The 22,564-nt window shown below is 41.8% G+C and overlaps 1 protein-coding gene and 1 long non-coding RNA gene across 2 annotated transcripts in view; both read left to right on the top strand.

The window, feature by feature from the left end:
* LOC140373589 (uncharacterized) overlaps positions 1 to 22,564 on the top strand; it is a 528,683-nt gene that overhangs the window by 288,542 nt on the left and 217,577 nt on the right. The window lies entirely within an intron of this gene.
* crppa (CDP-L-ribitol pyrophosphorylase A) overlaps positions 1 to 22,564 on the top strand; it is a 53,941-nt gene that overhangs the window by 13,763 nt on the left and 17,614 nt on the right. Inside the window, exons 3-9 of the mRNA XM_072461312.1 lie at positions 1,917 to 2,066; positions 5,905 to 6,009; positions 6,465 to 6,510; positions 8,478 to 8,575; positions 12,832 to 12,909; positions 12,994 to 13,083; positions 18,818 to 18,949. Coding sequence (XP_072317413.1) covers positions 1,917 to 2,066; positions 5,905 to 6,009; positions 6,465 to 6,510; positions 8,478 to 8,575; positions 12,832 to 12,909; positions 12,994 to 13,083; positions 18,818 to 18,949 — 699 coding nt within the window. The remainder of the gene's footprint in view (positions 1 to 1,916; positions 2,067 to 5,904; positions 6,010 to 6,464; positions 6,511 to 8,477; positions 8,576 to 12,831; positions 12,910 to 12,993; positions 13,084 to 18,817; positions 18,950 to 22,564) is intronic.

Here is a 22,564-nt window from a genome sequence, read left to right on the forward strand (position 1 = left end):
TGAAGTGAAATAAATTAATTTGGAGCCACAGCGCCCCCTACAGATTTTATATGGAGGTTAAATATTTAGTTTTGCGAAATTATATGAAATTTGACACACAACTCAATTTTGGCATCCCCATCAAAAAAGTAAATGAGACCCATGTCATAATTGTTATGGCTTTGCCGTAACGATGACCGAAACCTTCCATGTTATTCCAATGGGGAAATCGCCAGAACATGTTTACACTTTAGACTTTCACAAACTCCTCTTAGGGCGTTAGACATATTAACCTGAAATTTGGTGAGACTCATCTTCAGGGGTGGACCATCAAAAGTTATCCACATTTTTATTCAAAGAGTCACGGTGTCTGTGCGGCAAAGCCGCACATTTTGCCAAGAATTCAAAATAAAATAGCTTTTTGATGGTAAAACAAAGGGGAGAAGATGTGACAGCGTCACAGATTCAGCAGTAGGCGTAATAAAAGGACAATTGGGGCGCGTTAGCGCCCCCTCCTCTTGCGGTGTGGCGGCGGCGTAGCGAGGGCCGATCATTGCCGCTTGCGGCTATATTTATTATTATTTTTTTAAATGTTTAAAAGTGAATTTGTTAAGTTTTTTTTTTTTTTAAATAGAAGATTTACAAATACATTTGAAATAAATAATCTTGTTACATCAATGGAAAATATTGATTGTTAGTCACTTTCGTGTTTTGCTTTGCAGTTATCAAATTGCTATACAAATTTGAAAACATTACCGGATTGTTTAGCAGCACTGCTATACAAGTGAAAATCCTTAATCTGAGCCCTGGGTAACCTATATGTTGAACCGACAGATTTAGCGAAGCAAAGCTAGCTCACGTTAGCATCAGCTGTTTCCTGTTTATCATTACACGGCGTCAAGATGACCAAAAATATTATGTTTCTTGTGCATAATGCATCTAACATTATCCAAACCCAATGCATTACCCACATATACATTAAAATGAAGTGTACAGACGCACCTGAAGCAGTTTTGTGCTTACGCAGCAGAGGAAACACTTGTGAATTGCCTAGATCGGCCTTATGATCATCATGCAGTTCAGATACAATTTAGGTTTTATTTATTAAAAAGCCTTGTTTGTTTGGGTGAAGTAAGCTGCTAACATAAGCAATTAAAATTGTGATTTTGATTCAACTGAAAAATAATCTTAAATCACAATAATTCTTTCCAAAATGGTTCAGCCCATTATGGAAGTACATCATTTTTCAAGCTAGCATGTGTGATGAACCTGGTCTGTGTTAAGCTTGCAGGACACAGCTCATGACAGAAGGCTTGTCTCGCTGACAGGAAACAGAATAATTTTGATATTAGCAGCATGTGTAACACGTATAACACATGTCTGCTTTCTCTCTGCGCCAGTTCTACTCCTCGCTCAGGAATCCAGTCTTCAGTCATGCAAGAGTGGACGCAACATGTTTGCTCAGAATTTCCTTTTTCTGTAATTTACCAGTGAAGAAGGTGCAAATAGTTCATGACGACAAATATTGTCTTGATAAATAAAATCTAAATTGTACCTGAATTATGTCTGATCTCTGTAATTTAGACTAGTCATTTCAACTTGCACTAGCTTTGTTTTGCTAATGTTGAGTCAACATATAAGCTACCATCAATAAAAATAAGGCAGATTATCACAAAATCAAGTCAACATTTGGTGAGAAATTATTATTTTCTCTTTATATCTGCTTTTTACCTTCTTGTTTTCATCTGAGTCTGTGTTCTCTCTTAGCAATAATCTCGTGCTAAAGCATTCTATTAGCCAAAACCGAGCCAGATCCCTTTGAACCAGAGGAAACAAGCCTAAACAGTGTACCAAAAAAGTTACATAGTGCGGCTTTTAAGAAATTTATTCTAAAATAAGTTTGAATTAAAGTCTCCTCACCACACTGTCTCCTCCAGGCTGCAGGAGCCATCCGCCCCCTTGTCTCCACGGTGATAGCCACCACCTCAGAGGGATACCTGGACCACAGCCTGGAGCGGGCCAAGTACAGAGCCAGTGAGATGCCCCAGGGATTCACCTATGACGTCATCTGCCAAGCTTATCAGAAGGTTAGAGGACATCGGGATTCTTTGTTTTGTTATGCAATTAATCAAATGAGAAATTTGTTTTAACTGTAAAATTCCAGTTTTAGCCACAATCTCAAATTTGTTTCTTACATTGGACCCAGTTTGGTTATTAATGTTTTTTTTTTCACGACTTATTAATGGATTTATATTTTTGTTTTATTTTCATTCTGCTTAATCTGTCTAAATAGTGTACCACCAATAGTACATCTCAAAAACATACTGTACAATGGTCTACTCTAGGCCTAATATTAATACCAGAGATTACTATATTGTTTGTTCTCTTCAGCCATTATTTGATACTTTTCCTGTAAAAGACTAAATGTTGTTCCAACACAATACTGCAGCTCTTCAAGCTAAACTATGTGGAATGCTGTTGGTGTAATTATTTTGGATTGGAACATTTGGATCTTAACTTCATGAGCTCTGTTGATTTTGGCCTTTTTCAAAAGTGAGCTCACTGTCTATGAAAAATTTAGCTAGTTAAATTAAAGGCCGTGGCTGGAGTGCCGCGGCGCGGTCAAATGGCCCCGCAGTTTCAGGGACCGCGGCATTTCCCTTATAGCCCGTTATAGCCTCATGGCTAACCCTAACCTTAACCTTAACCTTAACCTTAACCTTAACCCTAACCCTAACCTTAACCCTAACCTCAACCTGGCGCGGTCTAAAACGGCGCTAAAACGCCTGTGTCTAAGCGCATAGATCTATCATAATATAGTTCCCTCAGTGTACAGAACAAAATTAAGACAGAGAAAGAGTTCGAACTGGCTCAGAAGAGACGGAAATCTACGGAGATGAGAGATGCGATGCGATCCGTCGCGCTAATAAACAAACTCACGTGTGGCCGCGAGGCTTTTCTCTGCGTCCGCACGGGGTGAGTGCGCACGCGCGCTTCCGCTTGAGTTCTCAAATCTGCAAAAAATCGTCCATTACGCCTTTAAGAAGAAGATAAACGTACCGCAATCAAAGTAACTGTCTAGACAGTCTAGTGCCCTCTAGGGCTAGGTATTGCCAAAACCCTCGCGATACGATACGTATCCCGATACAGGGGTCATGATACGATATATATCCCGATACATGTATATTCCGATACAATTCCCTCATTCCGATACGTATCCCAATACATTTTTGAAAAAAGGGTCTTAAAAATTACCAACGGGTAATTTTTTTTACTCTGGAAAAGAAAATGTAAGACATTTCATGTTTATCCACAAAGCACTTATTTATAAATCCATTCTGCTCTAATAACTTCAAACATACACCCAACTGATCCAAACAGAAATATATGAAACACATTCTATTAAAGTATTGCATGTTTCTTGCCAAACAATTATCATGGTCTGAACATGCTGCAGCAGCATCTTCTGCACAGATCAGCTTCTTATCAGGTCCACAGCTCCTTCTCACCTCAGCCGAGAGGAGCTTCTTATCAGGTCCACAGCTCCTCCTCACCTCAGCCGAGAAGAGCTTCTTATCAGGTCCACAGCTCCTCCTCACCTCGACCCAGAGGAGCTTCTTATCAGGTCCACAGCTCCTTCTCACCTCAGCCGAGAGGAGCTTCTTATCAGGTCCACAGCTCCTCCTCACCTCAGCTGAGAGGAGCTTCTTATCAGGTCCACAGCTCCTCCTCACCTCAGCTGAGAGGAGCTTCTTATCAGGTCCACAGCTCCTCCTCACCTCGACCCAGAGGAGCTTCTTATCAGGTCCACAGCTCCTTCTCACCTCAGCCGAGAGGAGCTTCTTATCAAGGTCCACAGCTCCTTCTCACCTCAGCTGAGAGGAGCTTCTTATCAGGTCCACAGCTCCTCCTCACCTCAGCTGAGAGGAGCTTCTTATCAGGTCCACAGCTCCTCCTCACCTCGACCCAGAGGAGCTTCTTATCAGGTCCACAGCTCCTTCTCACCTCAGCCGAGAGGAGCTTCTTATCAGGTCCACAGCTCCTTCTCACCTCAGCCGAGAGGAGCTTCTTATCAGGTCCACAGCTCCTTCTCACCTCAGCCGAGAGGAGCTTCTTATCAGGTCCACAGCTCCTTCTCACCTCGACCCAGAGGAGCTTCTTATCAGGTCCACAGCTCCTTCTCACCTCAGCCGAGAGGAGCTTCTGATCAGGTCCACAGCTCCTCCTCACCTCAGCCGAGAGGAGCTTCTTATCAGGTCCACAGCTCCTCCTCACCTCGACCCAGAGGAGCTTCTTATCAGGTCCACAGCTCCTTCTCACCTCAGCCGAGAGGAGCTTCTTATCAGGTTCACAGCTCCTTCTCACCTCAGCCGAGAGGAGCTTCTTATCAGGTCCACAGCTCCTTCTCACCTCAGCCGAGAGGAGCTTCTTATCAGGTCCACAGCTCCTCCTCACCTCGACCCAGAGGAGCTTCTTATCAGGTCCACAGCTCCTTCTCACCTCAGCCGAGAGGAGCTTCTTATCAGGTTCACAGCTCCTTCTCACCTCAGCCGAGAGGAGCTTCTGATCAGGTCCACAGCTCCTTCTCACCTCGACCCAGAGGAGCTTCTGATCAGGTCCACAGCTCCTTCTCACCTCAGCCGAGAGGAGCTTCTGATCAGGTCCACAGCTCCTTCTCACCTCAGCCGAGAGGAGCTTCTTATCAGGTCCACAGCTCCTCCTCACCTCGACCCAGAGGAGCTTCTTATCAGGTCCACAGCTCCTTCTCACCTCAGCCGAGAGGAGCTTCTTATCAGGTTCACAGCTCCTTCTCACCTCAGCCGAGAGGAGCTTTTGATCAGGTCCACAGCTCCTTCTCACCTCAGCCGAGAGGAGCTTCTGATCAGGTCCACAGCTCCTTCTCACCTCAACCGAGAGGAGCGCCGCACAAATATCATATCAAAAGTACTATTCCACCTCGTTTGCACGTCAGTCACCTTCTGTTTTTTCTGCAGGACGGTAACAGAGCGCCTCTTTAGGAGTTCACTTTTTAATTGATACTGTGCCCTGTGGTCGAGTGGTTAAGGCACAGCACAAGTATGACAGGCTCCAAGTGTAGTGCTGTAGTGTTGCGAGTTCGAATCCCGACTCGGACAATTAACTGCATGTCACAAATTTACAAAATCTTAAAATAATTATAAAAGTATCGATACTGAGTCCGTGATGTTATATTGTCGTATCGATTTTTTAACACAATCTTAGTGCCCTCTGAGCACCGTGGACCTGTCGCAGGACTCTTTCCTTGAATTTTCAGACTCACAGCTCTATAAAGAATACAGAGAGATCCAAATGATTCTAGAATTGCCAGATAAGTGGAGCTCCAGATTAATTCTGTTCGGAGTCTATTTAGACCAGACGCCACGGCCTTCCACAGGCTTTCCCCCTGTATATATGGTTATTGTATGAACTTGTGGTCTCGTGAGTGCACAGTGGAGCACAGCAGTGCTCCACAGCAGTGCTCCACTCTTCATGTGAGTGGAAATCCGCAACAGCGGCACAGTTGCTCCGAGTGCATTTATTGCCTAAAGCACTTCTCTTTGGCGTCACTTTGGATGGACTAGCTAGGCAGAATGTCTAGCATTCTCACCTCATAGCAAGAAGGTCATAGGTTTGTCTCCTGGGCCTCTGTGTGGAGTTTGCATGTTTCTCCCCGTGTCTGGGTGGGTTTCCTCCGGGTACTCCAGTTTCCCTCATCAACCCAAAACATGCACCATACGTAAACTCCTCCGGTGAAGGATTTGGGTCTCACATTGCTCCTAACAGGCTGCCCCAGTGGCACTGGTTGAAGGATGGGTCAAATGCAGAGGAAAACTTTCCTACGAGGCTAATCTAGTATGAAATGTGAAGTTGTGTTGATAATTGTCCCTCACAGTTGTCTTCTCTCAGTGCACAGATTATGACTTGGACTTTGGTACAGAGTGTCTCCATCTTGCTTTGCAGTACTGTGGCACTAACGCCAAACTGATCGAAGGGCCGCCCACTCTGTACAAGGTGAGCCAGTTTTCATGCAATAATGATCCGTTTTGATTTGATTTAGTATACTTTACAGAAGCCTTAGTGTTCCTATCTGCCTTCTTCCATTAGCAGATCACAGGGTCACATCACAATTTACATTATGCAGTGGTTGAGAGTAATGAAGTACAAAAGTAAAAGTACTGTACATAAAAATGGTATTGGTTGTATTGCACAAGTCCTTATCAAGATAAACACATTTGAGGCTTCAGTACTTGGTTTTGATACTTTTACTTGAATAATTTTTACTAATGTATCTGTATATCAAAATTGAGTACTTCTTCACACGCGGACATAATATGATATTGTTTATTGTCTACTACAATGCGAACACTGGCATTCTTTCATTTTGACTTCTGAATATTTAATTATATACAATTAATCTATTAAATGCATCTGTACAATTTATGATCTTATGGTATATCCTTTTTCAGGTCACATATAAAAGAGATTTGGCTGCTGCAGAGTCCGTTATAAAAGGTGACTTTTTTCCTTTTTTCCTTGTACTTTGGTATTTTCATGGACTTTTTTGTGTGGACCATTTTGTCTAGAATTGTCTAGACAGTGAACCGAAAAGAAGTCTTTAGTCAAGCAACATAATAGTTAAAACAGTTGTGGTGTATGTAGTCGATGAATACTACGAATACTACAAGTCCAAACTAGTGAGACCACAATCAGAGATGTAAAAAACAGTGGCACATTTGTAAGTCTGACTGCACCTGGACAGTCAATGGTTCCATTATGGGCTTGGAACGACGTGAGTTCTCACGTCAGTCATTTTTACTCAGGGCTCATTGGAATGGTGCATATACAAACACATCCTTTCTGTGCATAATGGATGGTAGAAGCTTAAGACCTCATGCATACAGTATAGTTTTTAAAAAAAATAACCACGACAGGCCAGTCAGACTCTTGCTTTTGTCTGATATCTCGATTTGGTCAGCAGGATAACAAAGCAGAGGAACAAGGCTAACCTCAATAATAGGGCAAATCTAAAGAAGTGTTGTCTCACAGCAAACACCAGTTATACTGAAAGATAAAGTCTCTCCTATGTGGGGGTACATTATCGTATCATTTAGATTAGAACTGTGAATAGAAAACATTTACTTATGCAGCACACGTCTTGGCATTTGATGCACTTACTTGGCAGACGCGAAAAGTGACTGAAAAAAAATTAGCAGCTTGACTATTGTCAATGAGACGTTAATAGAAAAATGCTTTTTTTATGCAATTTAAACTGAAATGTTTTAGATCAGAACATTCACACTTCCTGCATGCAATAGCTGACTGTTGTCAAGTGTTTTACTCATTTGTCACACATTGTGAAAATTCTTTGATTCATATTATGCATATTATTTTTAAAATGTTCACCATTTTATTTTCCTGAATCAGAAACAAACCTGGAGTTGTATTTAGCTTCAGTCACACTTGTTTGATGAATCCTCTATAGTAAGCCCTCTTCTCTTTGAGCATCAAAAAACACTCTCCTCGCCGTTTTAATTTCCAAAAATCATCACAAGACTTGTTCTGAGCATTTCTAACGTCAAATCTTGTTAATTACAACTGCGTGCTTACATTAGCATACCGTGATATGCTAGCATTCAGGCTGAGAAATAGATTTTCAAAGTTAGGGGCCCCCAAGCAATTTCAGGGGCCCACAAGCGCGCGCGGCATCGAGGCGTCATAAGAACAAGATAAATGTGTTGTCTTAAACCTGGTTATTAGCATGTAAAACAATTTAAAGTACTTTTATCTGTTATTTGATATGAAGAGCACAAATACTGAATCATATAAACCAGAGATCATGATCTTTAAAACGGTTTAATTCAATATAATAATGTTTCTTATATACAAAATAAATACTGTTTACAGCATTTGACACAAGGAGATCTTGTGGTATATATGAAATCATGTTCTACAAAATAAACTAACATCATACATACATTGCCCCGAAAATTAGACCGGGCATTTCCGAGGACACGTGAACGCAACACGAACGCAGCGGCCAATCAGATGCCCGCTTTCATCGATATTACATCACGGAGACCGCTCGGCCAATGAGAAGCGAGAAGACGTGCGAAGTGGGCATGTCTGTAAAAACGAAACTTAAGCGATGAAAATGCCCCGAATATGGCCAAATTACTAGTTAAATCTTGATTTTTTTCGAGGAGGGGCACGGCGGGCCCCCTCCTATTTCAAACCGCGGGCCCGCCGGAGATTCAACTGCTTGCGGGCCCCGGGCCCCCGTCTATTTCGCAGCCTGGCATTTGTTTATCTCCCCAAACTCTGCTCTCATGATGGGAAAACGCCTCACCAATAAAAAGCCATGTGTGCTTTCAGTAGATACATGTTAATATAAGTTCTAAAACATGAGATGCCAGAAAAGCATGTTTAAAGACCACTTACAATACAAATAATGCAGAATATGTGTCAACACCCTTTTGCAGAATCCCTGTCCCAGTCGTCATGCCTCCTCACAGGTGGCTGCTCTTTTGCTGCGTCTCTGGCTCACTCTCTTCAGAAAGCCTTTGGCACACTGCACATGGTAAGACCCTGCCCCCTCATCCACAGACAGGACCGCGCTGACAGCTTAACTTTCCACAATCTCCACATTTGTGCATCCCATCTCGGAGGCTGAATCTCTAATTTGACCACAGCTTGGGTGGCCTGGTCGTGAGGTTTTCCTTGTGTGGTTGGATTTGAAATGTAGCGTGTCCACAAAGAGCTGTATGAGTCTAGTGTTTCGATCTCCTTTCTCTTGGTGCAGGGAAACAGATGGTGCGTCATATTTGGTGGAGTTTTCTTGATTAATTGTTGTTGTGATTGCCTATCTGGTCCTATACATCTAATTTATTTATTGTGTCTTTAAAAATGCATCTGTAAGTATATCATATCTGCATCCAGCCATGAATGAAATCCAAAGTTAGGATTCACAGTGCGTTCAGCGTAGGGTAGAAATTATTGACATTTTCTAATCTTACAAATCGTATTTCCAAAGACTTGTTTTCATAATTTTACTCGCATCAGTCATTGGTACCTTTGTAACCACAGAAAGTTGCTCTGGGGCATGACTTATCACTGCGAGCAAATTGCCCCTATTCACACAAAATGTCTTGTTTTGACTGGCCCATCCGGGGTCTGCTACGAGCCCACTCGAACGGGCCCTACGACGTCTGCTTGGGTGACAAATGTTATGTCGTCACCCAAACGTAACATTCTAAGTCATACATGAATTATACTTCTCAATCATAAGGACGATCTCAGCAATTGAAATAAAGACGTTTAGTCATTTCAAGTTTCCAATTCCAAGTAAAGCAAACAAGATTTATTTCACTTCTCTGTGCCTCTACACTGCCTGTCTCTTTGTGTGTAATGCATTGCGTTTGGATAATGTTTTATGCGTTATACCCTGAAAAAAGAGTGCTGTGCGTCGATAAACCAAAAACAACTGATGCTTACGGGCACTAGCTTTGTTTTGTTCAGGATGTGGGCTCAACATAAAATTTACCATCACCGGAATACAGCAGTTCATCACAAGATCATTTTTTTGGGAGAAATTATTATTTTATGTTTAAATCAGCTTTTCAGTCTTGTTTTCACCCGAGTTTGCATTTTCGCATCCAATTATCTCGCACTGAAGGCTCCCGGGTGCCAAAGCGAGCCAGACGCTTAAACAGGCTGGTACAGTTATTTTAAAACAATAGAGACGCTTTCGGACCATCCCTGTCCACTCCAAACAGAACCTGTGGAAATGTGGCTAATTAACTAACTATGTATGATATTTGCTAATGGCAGTTAAATGGGACAGCGGCCTCATGGATGACATGTTCTTATTTTCTCCTCTTGATCAAACAGTGCATCCTTCTTTTACCTCCTTCCTTTCAAGAACTTCCTCAGCAGTGTCACTATTTCAGACCCCACAGACATGCGGGGTCAGGGGCAGGGTCAGGGGTGAGTCAAGGGCTGATGAGAGGACCTACTTTCAGATGGCCTGGTTTTGTGGGAGTTGGAAAGAAGGATAATTTGGTGAAGTTTCAGGTGCACAATGTAGGTTTTCTGATGGAGATTGGGTTAGGTAAATGCTACTGGTTTGCCTGGAATGTTCCACAGTGTTGTATCTCTGTAATCCCTCAGTTGTCCAGGTAGGTTCCATAGCAAAAGGAAAATTGAATATTGTCAACTAGATGAAAGTTTTAGAGTCAACAGACTGGTCTGTTTTAGTTTTCACTGAAACTAACACAGATCAGTTGTTCACAGTCAGAAGTATATTTTATTTGCAAAGGGAGAAGTCTTTGTAAAACCCCTGTGAGGCTTAAATATGTAATTTCGGGGCGTTTGAAGTCTCCATCGTCTACCCCTGCTGTCTCAGGGCGGAAAACCAGCCTTTTTTAAAATGGCAATTATGTAGAACATTCCAGGCAAAAAAGAAGGTTTTGGACCCTCCACCTGAAAACGTCCTCAAATTTAAAGCTAGATATTTAAACACATTGTAGCAAAATGTATTTCAGGGCAGGTAGTTCTTTTCAGTGTGGTCCTGAGCGTCCACGGCGGCTTGGCTCCGCGGAGCATGACTAAACTGAAATAAACATTCCCAATTCTGCAGGATTTCATGCTCAACCTGCTTTAGATCAAGATAGTTTAGAAGTACTTTTTCAATCCCAGACAGTCTCCACTCTGTGCTGAACTGATTTTCTGCTGAGGACGTTGGCGCTGATCTATAAGGACCGGTTAACCCCCAGCACATGTTTTTAATAACATTAACATTACTAATTACAATTTTTGATTTGTGTGCGCTCTTCTCATGGCTAAACATAGCCTAGATCCCTCTTTATTTTTTTATCATTTAAATGTAATCTTGTTTGTGAAATGTCATGATTGATAGAAATGTATTTTTTTATTTATTTATTATTACATTTATTTCCAAGGGTGACCTGAGCCAAAGTGCCACATTCCCATCACACAGAATGAAAAACCTGTACACATCTAAAATATCGCTGCATCGGACCGTTGTGGTGAAGAAGGAGCTGAGTCGAAAGGCAAAGCTCTTGATTTACCGGTCGGTCTACGTTCCTACCCTCACCTATGGTCATGAGCTTTGGGTAATGACCGAAAGAACAAGATCGCAGATACAAGCGGTCGAAATGAGTTTCCTCCACCGTGTGGCTGGGCGCTCCCTTAGAGATAAGGTGAGGAGCTTGGCCACACGGGGGGAGCTCGGAGTAGAGCCGCTGCTCCTCCACGTTGAGAGGAGCCAGCTGAGGTGACTCGGGCATCTGTTCCGGATGCCTCCTGGGCGCCTCCCTCGGGAGTTGTTTCAGGCATGTCCCACCGGGAAGAGACCCTGGGGAAGACCCAGGACACGCTGGAGAGACTATGTCTCTCGGCTGGCCTGGGAACGCCTCGGGATCCCCCCGGAGGAGTTGGAGGAAGTGCCTGGGGAGAGGGAAGTCTGGGAGTCCCTGCTCAGACTGCTGCCCCCGCGACCCGGCCCCGGATAAAGCAGCAGAAAATGGATGGATGGATGGACATCTAAAATAAACAATTGTCATAGTATAAACGCTTGAATACATAACAATGCTCTCCCCAGAATTTTTTTAAAGGGATGGTAAATATGCCTCATATGGGGTTGCATTTTTCTCCAAGGATGGTTTAATGTACCTTCATTATTTCCAAATGTACATGCACCCTAAACAAGAAATTTGAATTGGCTACCCAAAATTTAATGGAATCATGGAAATGATAAACATAAAGATATAGTCATTTAAATGTATTACCAGTGAGCACTGTATCATAATACACAAATACACAATTATTGTATTCACAATTTTGGTATGTAATGAAAATTGGTAGTTTTAGCTAAGGGGTGAAGGCAGTAATATAGTAATTTAGACACATCAACTCTTCTTGGCCTTTTCATCCATTGGACACAGTCAGCCGCACTTTGGGGACAGACGAGCTGTAAATATCACTTGAGCACAGGGGAAATAAATAAATAGATTGTGAAATGAGTAAAAGGAGACATGGTACTAAGTGTGCTCAGTACCTGGAGAACCTTCGGTAGTGAAGAACTCTAACGTTTCCAATTAAAAATATGAAAACTTGACAATTCTGCTCCACTCCACTTTATGGATGCAGAATATTCTTTTTCTAAATCTAAAGACTGGACAGGTATAGGTTTACATTTCTTGCTTCATTTTATTAATTTATTAGATAGAAAAACATCCAGCAGGTATTTTGGATAGCCTAGTTTGTATTTTAGTAAACAAGATTAAAATTGGCATCTAAATTAAGATTTTGTCTCATTTTGTCTTAACAATTTAATCAGTGCTTACAATCAGATACAAACAAATTCTTCATACAATCTGTCTTGCTAAGTAGTGGATTGTACAGTTTAGTGTTGTTGCTACTTTAAGGGATCTTTATTTATCTGTGGGAGAAAAATGCATTTGGCAAAAATAAGCTTTAAATTTACAATGACCAAAAAAATAATAATACGCAATTTATTTTTTATTTGTTTATTGCCTGTAGTGTCCCCGCTTGAATCCAGAGTCATTATTTTGACTTGTTCTTGTAAGTTAAGTAATAAATTGTGTTATTACAATACAATATGTGTGGAGACAGCTGACTATAATTATTGGAGCCATTTTTGTCTATACCATAAATGTGTTCAGTCAGCATGCACAGCACTCATTTTCAATTTTTTATTCAGTTTAAAATTGCCTGGTTAATATTCAAGCTGTACCTTAAACATTTGAATTCGCTACTATTATCTTCAAAATAATTTATTGTTCTTACCTACAGGGCCTGGACATCATTACTGACATGCCGGGAAACAATGTCAACTGCCTGCCCAAGGCATGGAACTTCATACAAATATCTGTATGTGAACCATTAAAATACCAATCTATTTAGTTAGTTAGTTTTGAAATTACTCTAATAGCCCTTTTTTGTATTTTAATGTAGGTGAGTGGCTGTCCATTAGAAGTGAAGGCCTTAATAATGGCTTTAGAAGCAGCAGATAGAGCTGTCCTCAGCCCTGTGGTGGTCATCTGGGTGAGTGTAAATTTTACTTATTCCCCCTTTTCCAAATACGTTTTCAAAGCTTTTTGCTGCATTTTTAGCAATACTTTTTCATAAAGTTGTCAAATGATGTCTATCGCGCTGAATTGTTGCTCTGTCAAGCTGTTTGTCATCTTCGCAAGAAAAAGGAGTTGTCATTATCTGACCTATTCACAATAAAGCTTTTTACATAGCCAATTTTTGGAGGATTTTATTTTGTAAGGGCCACAAAAAGTGTCAAGTGGTTGTAAGTGAAAACTTGACACAGTATAAAACACTGCTGCTGCGGCTGGAGGAACTTTTTGGTGGTTTTGACTGACCTGATTTGAATACTACACATCCATCCATCCATCTTCTTCCGCTTATCCGGGGCCGGGTCCCGGGGGCAGCAGTCTAAGCAGGCACTCCCAGACTTCCATCTCCCCAGACTCTTCATCTAACTCCTCCGGGAGGATCCCGAGGTGTTCCCAGGCCAGCCGAGAGACATAGTCCCTCCAACGTGTCCTGGGTCTTCCAAGGGGCCTCTTCCCGGTGGGACATGCCCAGGAGACATCCGGAACAGATGCCCGAGCCACCTCAGCTAGCTCCTCTCGACTTGGAGGAGCAGCGGCTCTACTCCGCGCTCCCCTCATGTGACTGAGCTCTTCACCCTATCTCTAAGGGAGCGCCCAGCCACCCGGCGGAGGAAACTCATTTCGACTGCTTGTATCCGCAATCTTGTCTTTTCAGCCATTACCCAAAGCTCATGACCATAGGTGAGGTCTCCCCACCCACCCGGAGAGGGCAAGCCACCTTTTTCCGGTCGAGAACCATGGCCTCGGATTTGGAGGTGCTGATTCTCATCCCAGCCACTTGACACTCGGCTGCAAACCGTCCCAGTGCATGTTGCAGGTCCGGGTTTGATGGAGCCATCAGGACAACATTGTCTGCAAACAGCAGGGATGAGTTCCTGTGGTCCCCAAACCGGACACCCTCCGACCCCTGACTGCGCCTAGAAATTCTGTCCATAAAAACTATGAACAGAACCGGTGACAAAGGCCAGCCCTGGCGGAGTCCAACATGCACTGGGAACAGGTCTGACTTACTGCCGGCAATGCAAACACAGCTCCTGTTCCGGTGGTACAGGAACCGTACAGCCCTGAGCAAAGGGCCCCGGACCCCGTACTCCCGGAGCACCCACCAAAGGACACCCCGAGGAACACGGTCGAAAGCCTTCTTCAGATCCACAAAGCACATGTGGACTGGTTGGCCAAACTCCTATGAACCCTCGAGCACCCGATGGAGAGTATAGAGCTGGTCCAGTGTTCCACGACCGGGACGAAAACCACTCTGCTCCTCCTGAATCGGAGGTTCGACTATCGGTCGGATTCTCATCTCCAGTATCCTGGAATAGACCTTACCGGGGAGGCTGAGGAGTGTGAGCCCTCTGTAGTTGGAACACATCCTTCTTGAACAGAGGGACCACCACCCCGGTCTGCCAGTCCAGAGGCACTGTCCCTGACCGCCAATGCGACGTTTCAGAGATCTGTCAGCAAAAGCAGGCCTACAACATCCAGAGACTTTAGGTACTCAGGGCTTATCTCATCCACTCCCGGAGCCCTGCCACTGAGGAGTTTGCGAACAACCTCAGTAACTTGACGAGCCAGCCTCTGATTCCCCAGTCTCTGCTTCCTCTTCGGAAGGTGATATTACAGAGGTCCTCAAAGTATTCATTCCACCGACCGACGACATCCCCTGTCGAGGTCAGCAGGTCTCCACCCGCACCGTAAACGGTGTTGGTGAAGCACTGCTTGCCCCTCCTGAGGCGCCGGACACTTAGCCAGAATTTATCTGGGGCAAACCGATAGTCCTCCTCCATGGCCTCCCCGAACTCCTCCCAGCCCCAAGTTTTTGACTGTGCGACTGCACAAGCTGCGGCCCGCTTTGCCTGCCAATACCTGTCAATGACCTCAGGAGACCTACAAGCCAAAGTGGCCCGATAGGCCGTTCCCTGGTCGGTGCACTGTCCAGTACCCCTCCCAAGGACTCCAAGAAGGCCAGATACTCACCCATTCACACACACGCCCTACAAAGGATGTTGAGCTCAGAAGACGAGCACTCACCACTGCGCTACTGCCTCCTCAGAGCACAATAATGCGGTGGACCTGAACATCAACGTCATGAGAGATGACGCTAAAGAGAACCGCTTGGCCTTTCTTGATTGTTCCACTATGAGAGGAGAGGACGGGAAGCTCCAAACAGACACGGATCAGTACCTGCTCTTTGGCTCTAACCACCCACTACAGCACAAGCTGGGAGTGATCAGAACATTACAACACAGAGCCCAAGAGGTGCCCACATGCTCATAGGGCAAGAGGAAAAACATATCCGTAATGCTCTCTCAGCCTGTGGTTACCCGGCTTGAGCTCTAAACAAAGTGAAGGGAGCAAAAAAAAGTTGACAAAGGGAAAACGAACCAAGAAGGAATGGAGTCTCTATCCCTTATGTGTCTTGATTGTCTGAAAAACTACAAAGGCTTTTTAGACAGCATGACATCCCCATTTACTTTAAACCTGGAAACACTTTAAGACAGAAACTGGTTCATCCGAAGGACAAGATGCCTACTCAAAAACAGAACAATGTCCAATGCAATGCAGTGAGGATTGTTGTAAAGAGCGTTAGGAGAGACAGAACAGCCACAGAGCCGCTGCACAAAAGGCTGTATCGACACCAAAAAGGCTCCCAAATTCAGGATTACAAAGCTCTGCATCAGCACCTAAAAGCCACAAACCACTCCCTTGAGGACAGTGAGGTGAAGATTCTAGCCAGGAGAAGAGTTGGTTTGAAAGAGGAGTTAAGGAGGCCACTTTGTTAAAAAGGAAAATCCCTCTTTAAATATAATTGGTGCTTTAAGGTTTAATTTACCAGAAATATAAAATAGCATATTGAGACCATTTCTCAGGAAACAGCTCGAGGCAGTCATGTGTTAATCAGGTACACGTTAGTCACAGCCCTAGTTTACCCTAATTACAGAGCTGCTAGGAGACTATTATCTCAGGTCAAATTTAGGAAGGAAAAAAAACTAGATGAACAAAATCAGGCTAATATCAGGAGGTCCCGCCCTGTAGACAGGGTTTATCCAGCTCAGAATAGGATATATATCTAGATCTAGAGACGTCTTTTTTCTTCTTCTTCCAAAAAGTGTCCTGATGACTACATTTGAATATTTTTTTACGATGGAACACTCCTGGACGAATGACTGCTTAACCCGACTTCACTGATTGGTTAAATTCCCTTGTCACTCACACAGAGCATGTCAGAGGCTGGCTGGTGAAAAGTGTCTCTGTTTGAGCATAGCACTGCATTAAATACAGCAGCACTGAATCACTAAATGACAATATCACCAAAATAGCAGCAGAACTCAAGATAAGATCACACACATTTTGTATGGCCGTATCGCCCAGCCCTCCTAGTGTTGGTAGTGAATGAAATGTGAGTGCAGCAATGCTCAGCAGCACGAGTCCAGTGATGGTTTATGGACTTAAAAACTGCACAATCTGGGGAAAATTACCTCGTTAACGTGATTTTTTTTAAAAGAAAGAGTGATTTATCAAATGCAATTCCAGGGATGTTTTTGATAAGGGAACAATTTTATACCATGGGTTAAAGTGAAAAAAAGTAATAATAATAAGGCTGCCCCAAATAAATTGTCTGTTTGCTGTAACCCGACCCACCATTTTTCAAGTGGGTAGGTAAATTCTATTTTTTTTTAACTTTGAAGGCAAAAAAAGATCCAAAAGTAATTGTATGTTTGGTGTAACCCTACCAAAATTGTTCAAGTGGGTAGGTAGGAAGGTAAATTCTTTTTTGTTTGTTTTACTTTAAAGCATAAAAAAATTAAAATTTGTATATAGAATTTAATTAATATTATTTAGTTAATATTATCATTTATCAAAAGAGATGCTATCGTGAATGTACAAAACAAAAAAAATAATAAGTCCACTCAATAAAATATTTTTGTACAGGACAAATTATTTTATTTGTTGGCCATTTTCATGTCGTAGAATCGTCGACGTCTTGGTCATCATATATGACAAATTCTGCATATTTCAGCCACTGTCAAATCCTGTTTTTTCTATTCTGCCAGTGACACGCAGTGACCGCCAGGGGTCATGCTTCAACAGACAATGACTTGAACGTTCTCCGCTCGTGTTAAGTTTCATTTTCATTTCTTTTTCGCCTTCGTAATATTTTTTAGCGAATTCCAGTGATACAAAATGATTTAACACGGCGCTTTTTTGAAAAATTAAAGAATTTGGCACAATTTTGACAAAATGCTGATATATTTTTTTCAGTCGGCTATAATTTTGACGGCTCGCTCGGGTTACGGCAAACAGACATATTATTTTGCTCTGCCTAACAGTCATAAAATATATGACTGTGAAAAAGCATCTCCCATAAGAACTCCACATTCTCCAGCGGGACAGTATCAAAACACTCTTACTCGCACTAATACCAAAATAAACCAACCAAAATAAATCTATACACACAAGCAAGGAAAATATTTATGCTTTCATTTATAATTGGTGAAATATTATTTGAAACAGACAAGTAAAACTAAAGTGGTCCCAAAAACAATTTCAAGCTGACTTGTCATTACCGAAAATCCAACTTTATTTTTCTGACGATTAGTTTTCAAAGATGTCGCACCCAGATGCCCAGAAGTTTTTGCTTACACAACTTCAAATACGGCCCTTTGACCAATTTTTGTTGACCCTCACAACCAGAAATAATACATTGATACGTACAGTATTTGAGATGAAGTTTCTAAGCCTAAATAAAGGTGTGGGCTAGAAGAGTCCATTGTAAAAAGAACATACCGTATTTTCCGGACTATACTTCGCACCGGAACATAAGTCGCACCAGCCAAAAGATGCATAAGAGAGAAGAAAAAAAACATATAAGTTGCACTGGAGTATGAAATTCAAGTCTGAAAATAACAAATAATATCACATATATTTATACTTATAAGTATATAAGTATAAATATAAGTATAAGTCGCACCCCGGCCAAAACTATGAAAAAAGGTGCGACTTATAGTCCGGAAAATACGGTAAACAAAATTCTCAGTATTTGCATAATAATAATATAATAATAATAATAAACTTATACAATGCTTTTTTGTACACTCAAAGATGCTTTATAGTACAGAAACAAAGTAAAAATATATGTATTTTTAATATCTAATCAATTTCAATATCAATCATATAATATTTAATATAATATTTGCAGTTAATCGGAAATGTGTCTAATCATGCACACTTCACTCTCATTTTCAATAATCTTTTTTACTGCTGTTTTTATATTTTCATACAGACAATTCTCAATATGTAATTTTGCTTATCTTCAAGTCAACAATTTTGATATTTTCTATACTATTTTAATGGACAAGTCTACAGACAATCCTCTTACAAAGTCAGTAAGAGCATGTGGTTTGGAGCAGAGTTCACACTTCAGAGAGAGAATTTAGATTTTTTTTGTGGGTTTAAAAATGTCACTAATCAAAAGTCTGTATTGTTCATGGTCAGTCAATTACAAAAACCTTTTTTATATCGCCCAATCCTAATGACAACCACAAGTTGAGAAACTCTAAATGTTTTAAAGATATACTGAAATAAACCTTCAGTATTCACACTGAAAGGTATAGCCATTATTTGTCTCCTAAGATGTTGATGCTTTGTTGTGTCAGGTGCATTTGAGTGGCGTGGATGTGCATTCCATCAGAGAAACTGTGACGGAGCCAGAAACAATCAAGGACCTGGCTTCAGTCGCCAAACTGAAAAACATCCTCCTCTATGGCATCCACGTCCAGCACTCCAAGGTATGCATTTTCTATTTCACTACTCGGCCTTTTATGTACCTCCAAAAACAATATTTCAGAACTTAATCCTCCTCATAAAATTGTATTTATTATTGTACTGTATTGTTTTCAACAATTACACAATTATGCATCAGTTGAGCTAGCCTGTAGCCGACTGTCATGCGCCTGCTGTCAGTGAGGTGTTAGACGGAATTAAATATCCCATTAAATATTAAATATAATGTTATTGTGGCCGTTGGCTTTATTGACAGGACAGTGTACAGTGTGAAATGGGGGATAAGAGAGAAGGGAGGACATGGACTTGGAACCTGGCATACGTGAGCTGTGCCTTAGCCACTTGACCACCGGGCAGCACTTGTTATTGTTCTAAGTTAAGTGAGAATCTGATATCTGATAGGCAAACATAAAACATAATTTGGCAATTTGCTTATTTCTTTTTAAAAATAGTTTTTGCAAGTATCCATCTATTGTTTCCATTGCTGGAGTCTTATGTCCCAGATACATACAATAGTTGAAGTTGAATGTTGAAAATAGTTTGCAGTGTTTTGTTTGTCTGACAATCCCGAAACACGTGATAATGGAGGGCTATCTGGCAACCAGAATTTCTCCAGCAACTAATAGTTCCCTGTGAATAATGTACTTTGACATGGTGTTGGTGTTATAAAATACTGTGAAACATTTTCCCAACAGAATTAATTCCAAACATTTTGTGGTCCTCCATTACTGTGGTAACTCATGCGATTAATCATAGAAAATATACGCATTAATCATGAATTGACGGAGATTAGTCACACAATCTGATTTGACCAAACACGCTATTTGAGATTAGGCAATGAGGCTCACCTGTGAAGGAACAGAGGCAGAGATGATGTCCCACGGTTAAATTTCCACATGAAATCTATCAGTATGACCACACATAGGTTTTGTTGTTGTCACGGTGTGCAGGCTACTCAACTCAAGCGGTGCAACGAACCAAAGACGCTGTGGAGATCCAGAGCTGAACACAGCGCACTCCGCGACAAAACTAAACCCGCGGGAGCACTAAAACTGAACCACATTTTTCAACAAACTAAAACTACAACAGAACACTTGTAGATGTCAGGTCGGAATCTCCCACGTGAAAGATGAATGCTTATCTTACTGAGCTACACTGCCTTGCATAATGTAGGTGCTGATTGGATTTATTAGTCAGACATCACTGCTTTATTCATTACACAAAGTCAAGTTGCTCTCTGTGTTATTTGAATTACTGCCAGTATTTCTAACTAACATTTAATCATTAGAATGAAACTTGGTGCTGCTGTTGATTCCCTTCTCCTCTGCACATGCTCAGTTAGGCAGAACCTGAAAACATCCAAGATTCCCACACAGGTTTATTCACCGTGCGTGGTTTAAGGCTGTGTTGTCTTCAGAGCGCATGTGCAGACCTCTAAAACAAGCTGCTGTCTGCTCAGGTTCTAAACTCTCATGTTAGAGAGCGGAGCAGGAACGGGCCTACCTTCAGGGTAAGAAAATGTGCAGCACAGTAGATAAACAACCATGATTCCTGGCCTGCAGTACTGCTCAGTGGCCTCTAGAGGCTACTCAATTAAAGTCCTTAGACAAAATGTCCCAGGGTCCCCTGTCCTTAGACCCTCCTTCTCGGCCAGGAAAAACTATAAAAACCTCCTTGGGAAAAAGTAGAAACCTAGAGGAGTTCCACAGTGAAGGAGCGATCCGACTCCTTCAGACGGACACTGTGACTGACATGCTTCAGTGGCAAAAGTGAGGGGAAAACAGGCTTTTTTGGATATATTTCGGAACAATTTTATTATAGGTTTGACAGACTGCAATTTTGATTTTATTGGTCAATCATTGCTAGGCTTGATTTCTCTGACCGCACGCCACTGAGGCAACTGCTGTAGCAATTTCAGGCGCTACAAAAATACATTTAATTGAATATATATCTAGTTGAGCTGCTGTTAAGAAGAGTTATACACTTGCAATACCCTTGGACATTGTGGTTTATATGATTCCATAAAAAAAAATTAAAGGGGAAAATCTGATATGTCTTTATTTTAGCTTATTTTATTGCTTATTAAGCAAAGCCTCTGGGATGTAATTGGCCAATGTAGGTACTTGAATAAATATTGACTACAATTTGTGGATATCACATCTGTATGTTTGAAAGCATGGACCTTTTACCGAATGAATAAGCCAATTTACATCACTCAAGACTTCAACAATACATGTGATAATATGGCATCGCTCGCAAGTTTACTGTAATACAATGTTATTTTGTAAGTAGGATTTATGGCTAGGGATGTCAAGATTATTAGGGTAATCAATACAATATACAATATTGTGAGAACCAAAAACTAATAAGGCTACCCCAAATAAATTGTCTGTTTGCTGTAACCCGAGTCAACATTTTTCAAGTGGCTCGGTCGGTAGGCAAATTCTTATTTTTTTTACAATGAAGGCAAAAAAAAGATCAAAATTTTGCCATTTTTTTAGTCGGAGTGACCACCAGGGGTCAGGCTTTAACAGTCAATGACGGAAAACGTCTCTCTCAACCCGATCAGGAGACTAAATCTCACGATTTTAAGATTTTTCAATCGACCTTTTGTACGCCGCTATCCTTTATTTTGGTAGCAAAGGCGAGCGGGGGGAACATGCGGGGTACACGGGCGCCGCCATGTTTGTTGTGATGACGCTGCTGGGGGTGTTTCAATCCCAGAATGCATTGCGTAAGACACCCTGACAGAGCCTGGCATGTCCTATGGACACTTGAGTGGCGCCGACGGAGGCGCACTAACTTTTAAAAGGCAGTCGGCGAAATAATTGAAAAATAAAAGAATTCGAGGTTCAAAATGCTGATTAAAAAAAAAAAATGTCGGCTAGTTTCGGCTAGACATATTATTTTGCTCAGCCTAATCGAGACAATTTTAGAAGCAAAATTAGGTATTTTAAAATCAATCTATCGTCCAAAAAATAGACCTAAATGTAAACTTATTTGTCTTTCGTAAAGCTGGTCACAAACGAGAAATAACGCGTTAGACAATGGGAATGAATATTCAGTTGTAATCCTCTGGACTCTGTTATAGAAAAACAAAATGTTTTGTCTGTCATTCAAGATTCATTCTCACGCTGCGGATCGAGTCTGGGAACGATATTTATCCTACTCTGAGTAGGCCCATCGGACGGCACCTCCTGATAAAGGGTGTTTACAGTTCAACTTGAGACTAATCTTCTTTGTATCCTAACTGCCCTGTAATTGGCTATCACAATCCTATTGTAACCTCACTTCCTCACTGAGTACCTGATTAGCATCAGAATGCCCCCACTCCAGAATTCTTCTCCCACTCCATGGCTTCAACACACTATTATACACGACCACAGTTTTGAACCTTAAACCTTAATTGTTCTCTTTTTTTAACAAAGATTGCCTCCTTAACTCCTCTTTTAAACCATCTCTTCTCCTGCTTAGAATCTTCTCCTCACTGTCTTCAAACTAATGGTTTGTGGCTTTAAGATGAAGATGCACAGCGCTTTGTGGTCCTGAATTTGCGTGTCTTCTGTGTTGATAAAGTCTGTTTAGTCTCACCCATTGAAGCCATGGAGAGGGAGTAGCCC

Source organism: Eucyclogobius newberryi, unplaced genomic scaffold (assembly GCF_026437365.1).
Source record: "Eucyclogobius newberryi isolate DKJ021-1_F unplaced genomic scaffold, fEucNew1.0.hap1 SCAF_3, whole genome shotgun sequence".
Classification (NCBI taxonomy): Eukaryota; Metazoa; Chordata; class Actinopteri; order Gobiiformes; family Gobiidae; genus Eucyclogobius; species Eucyclogobius newberryi.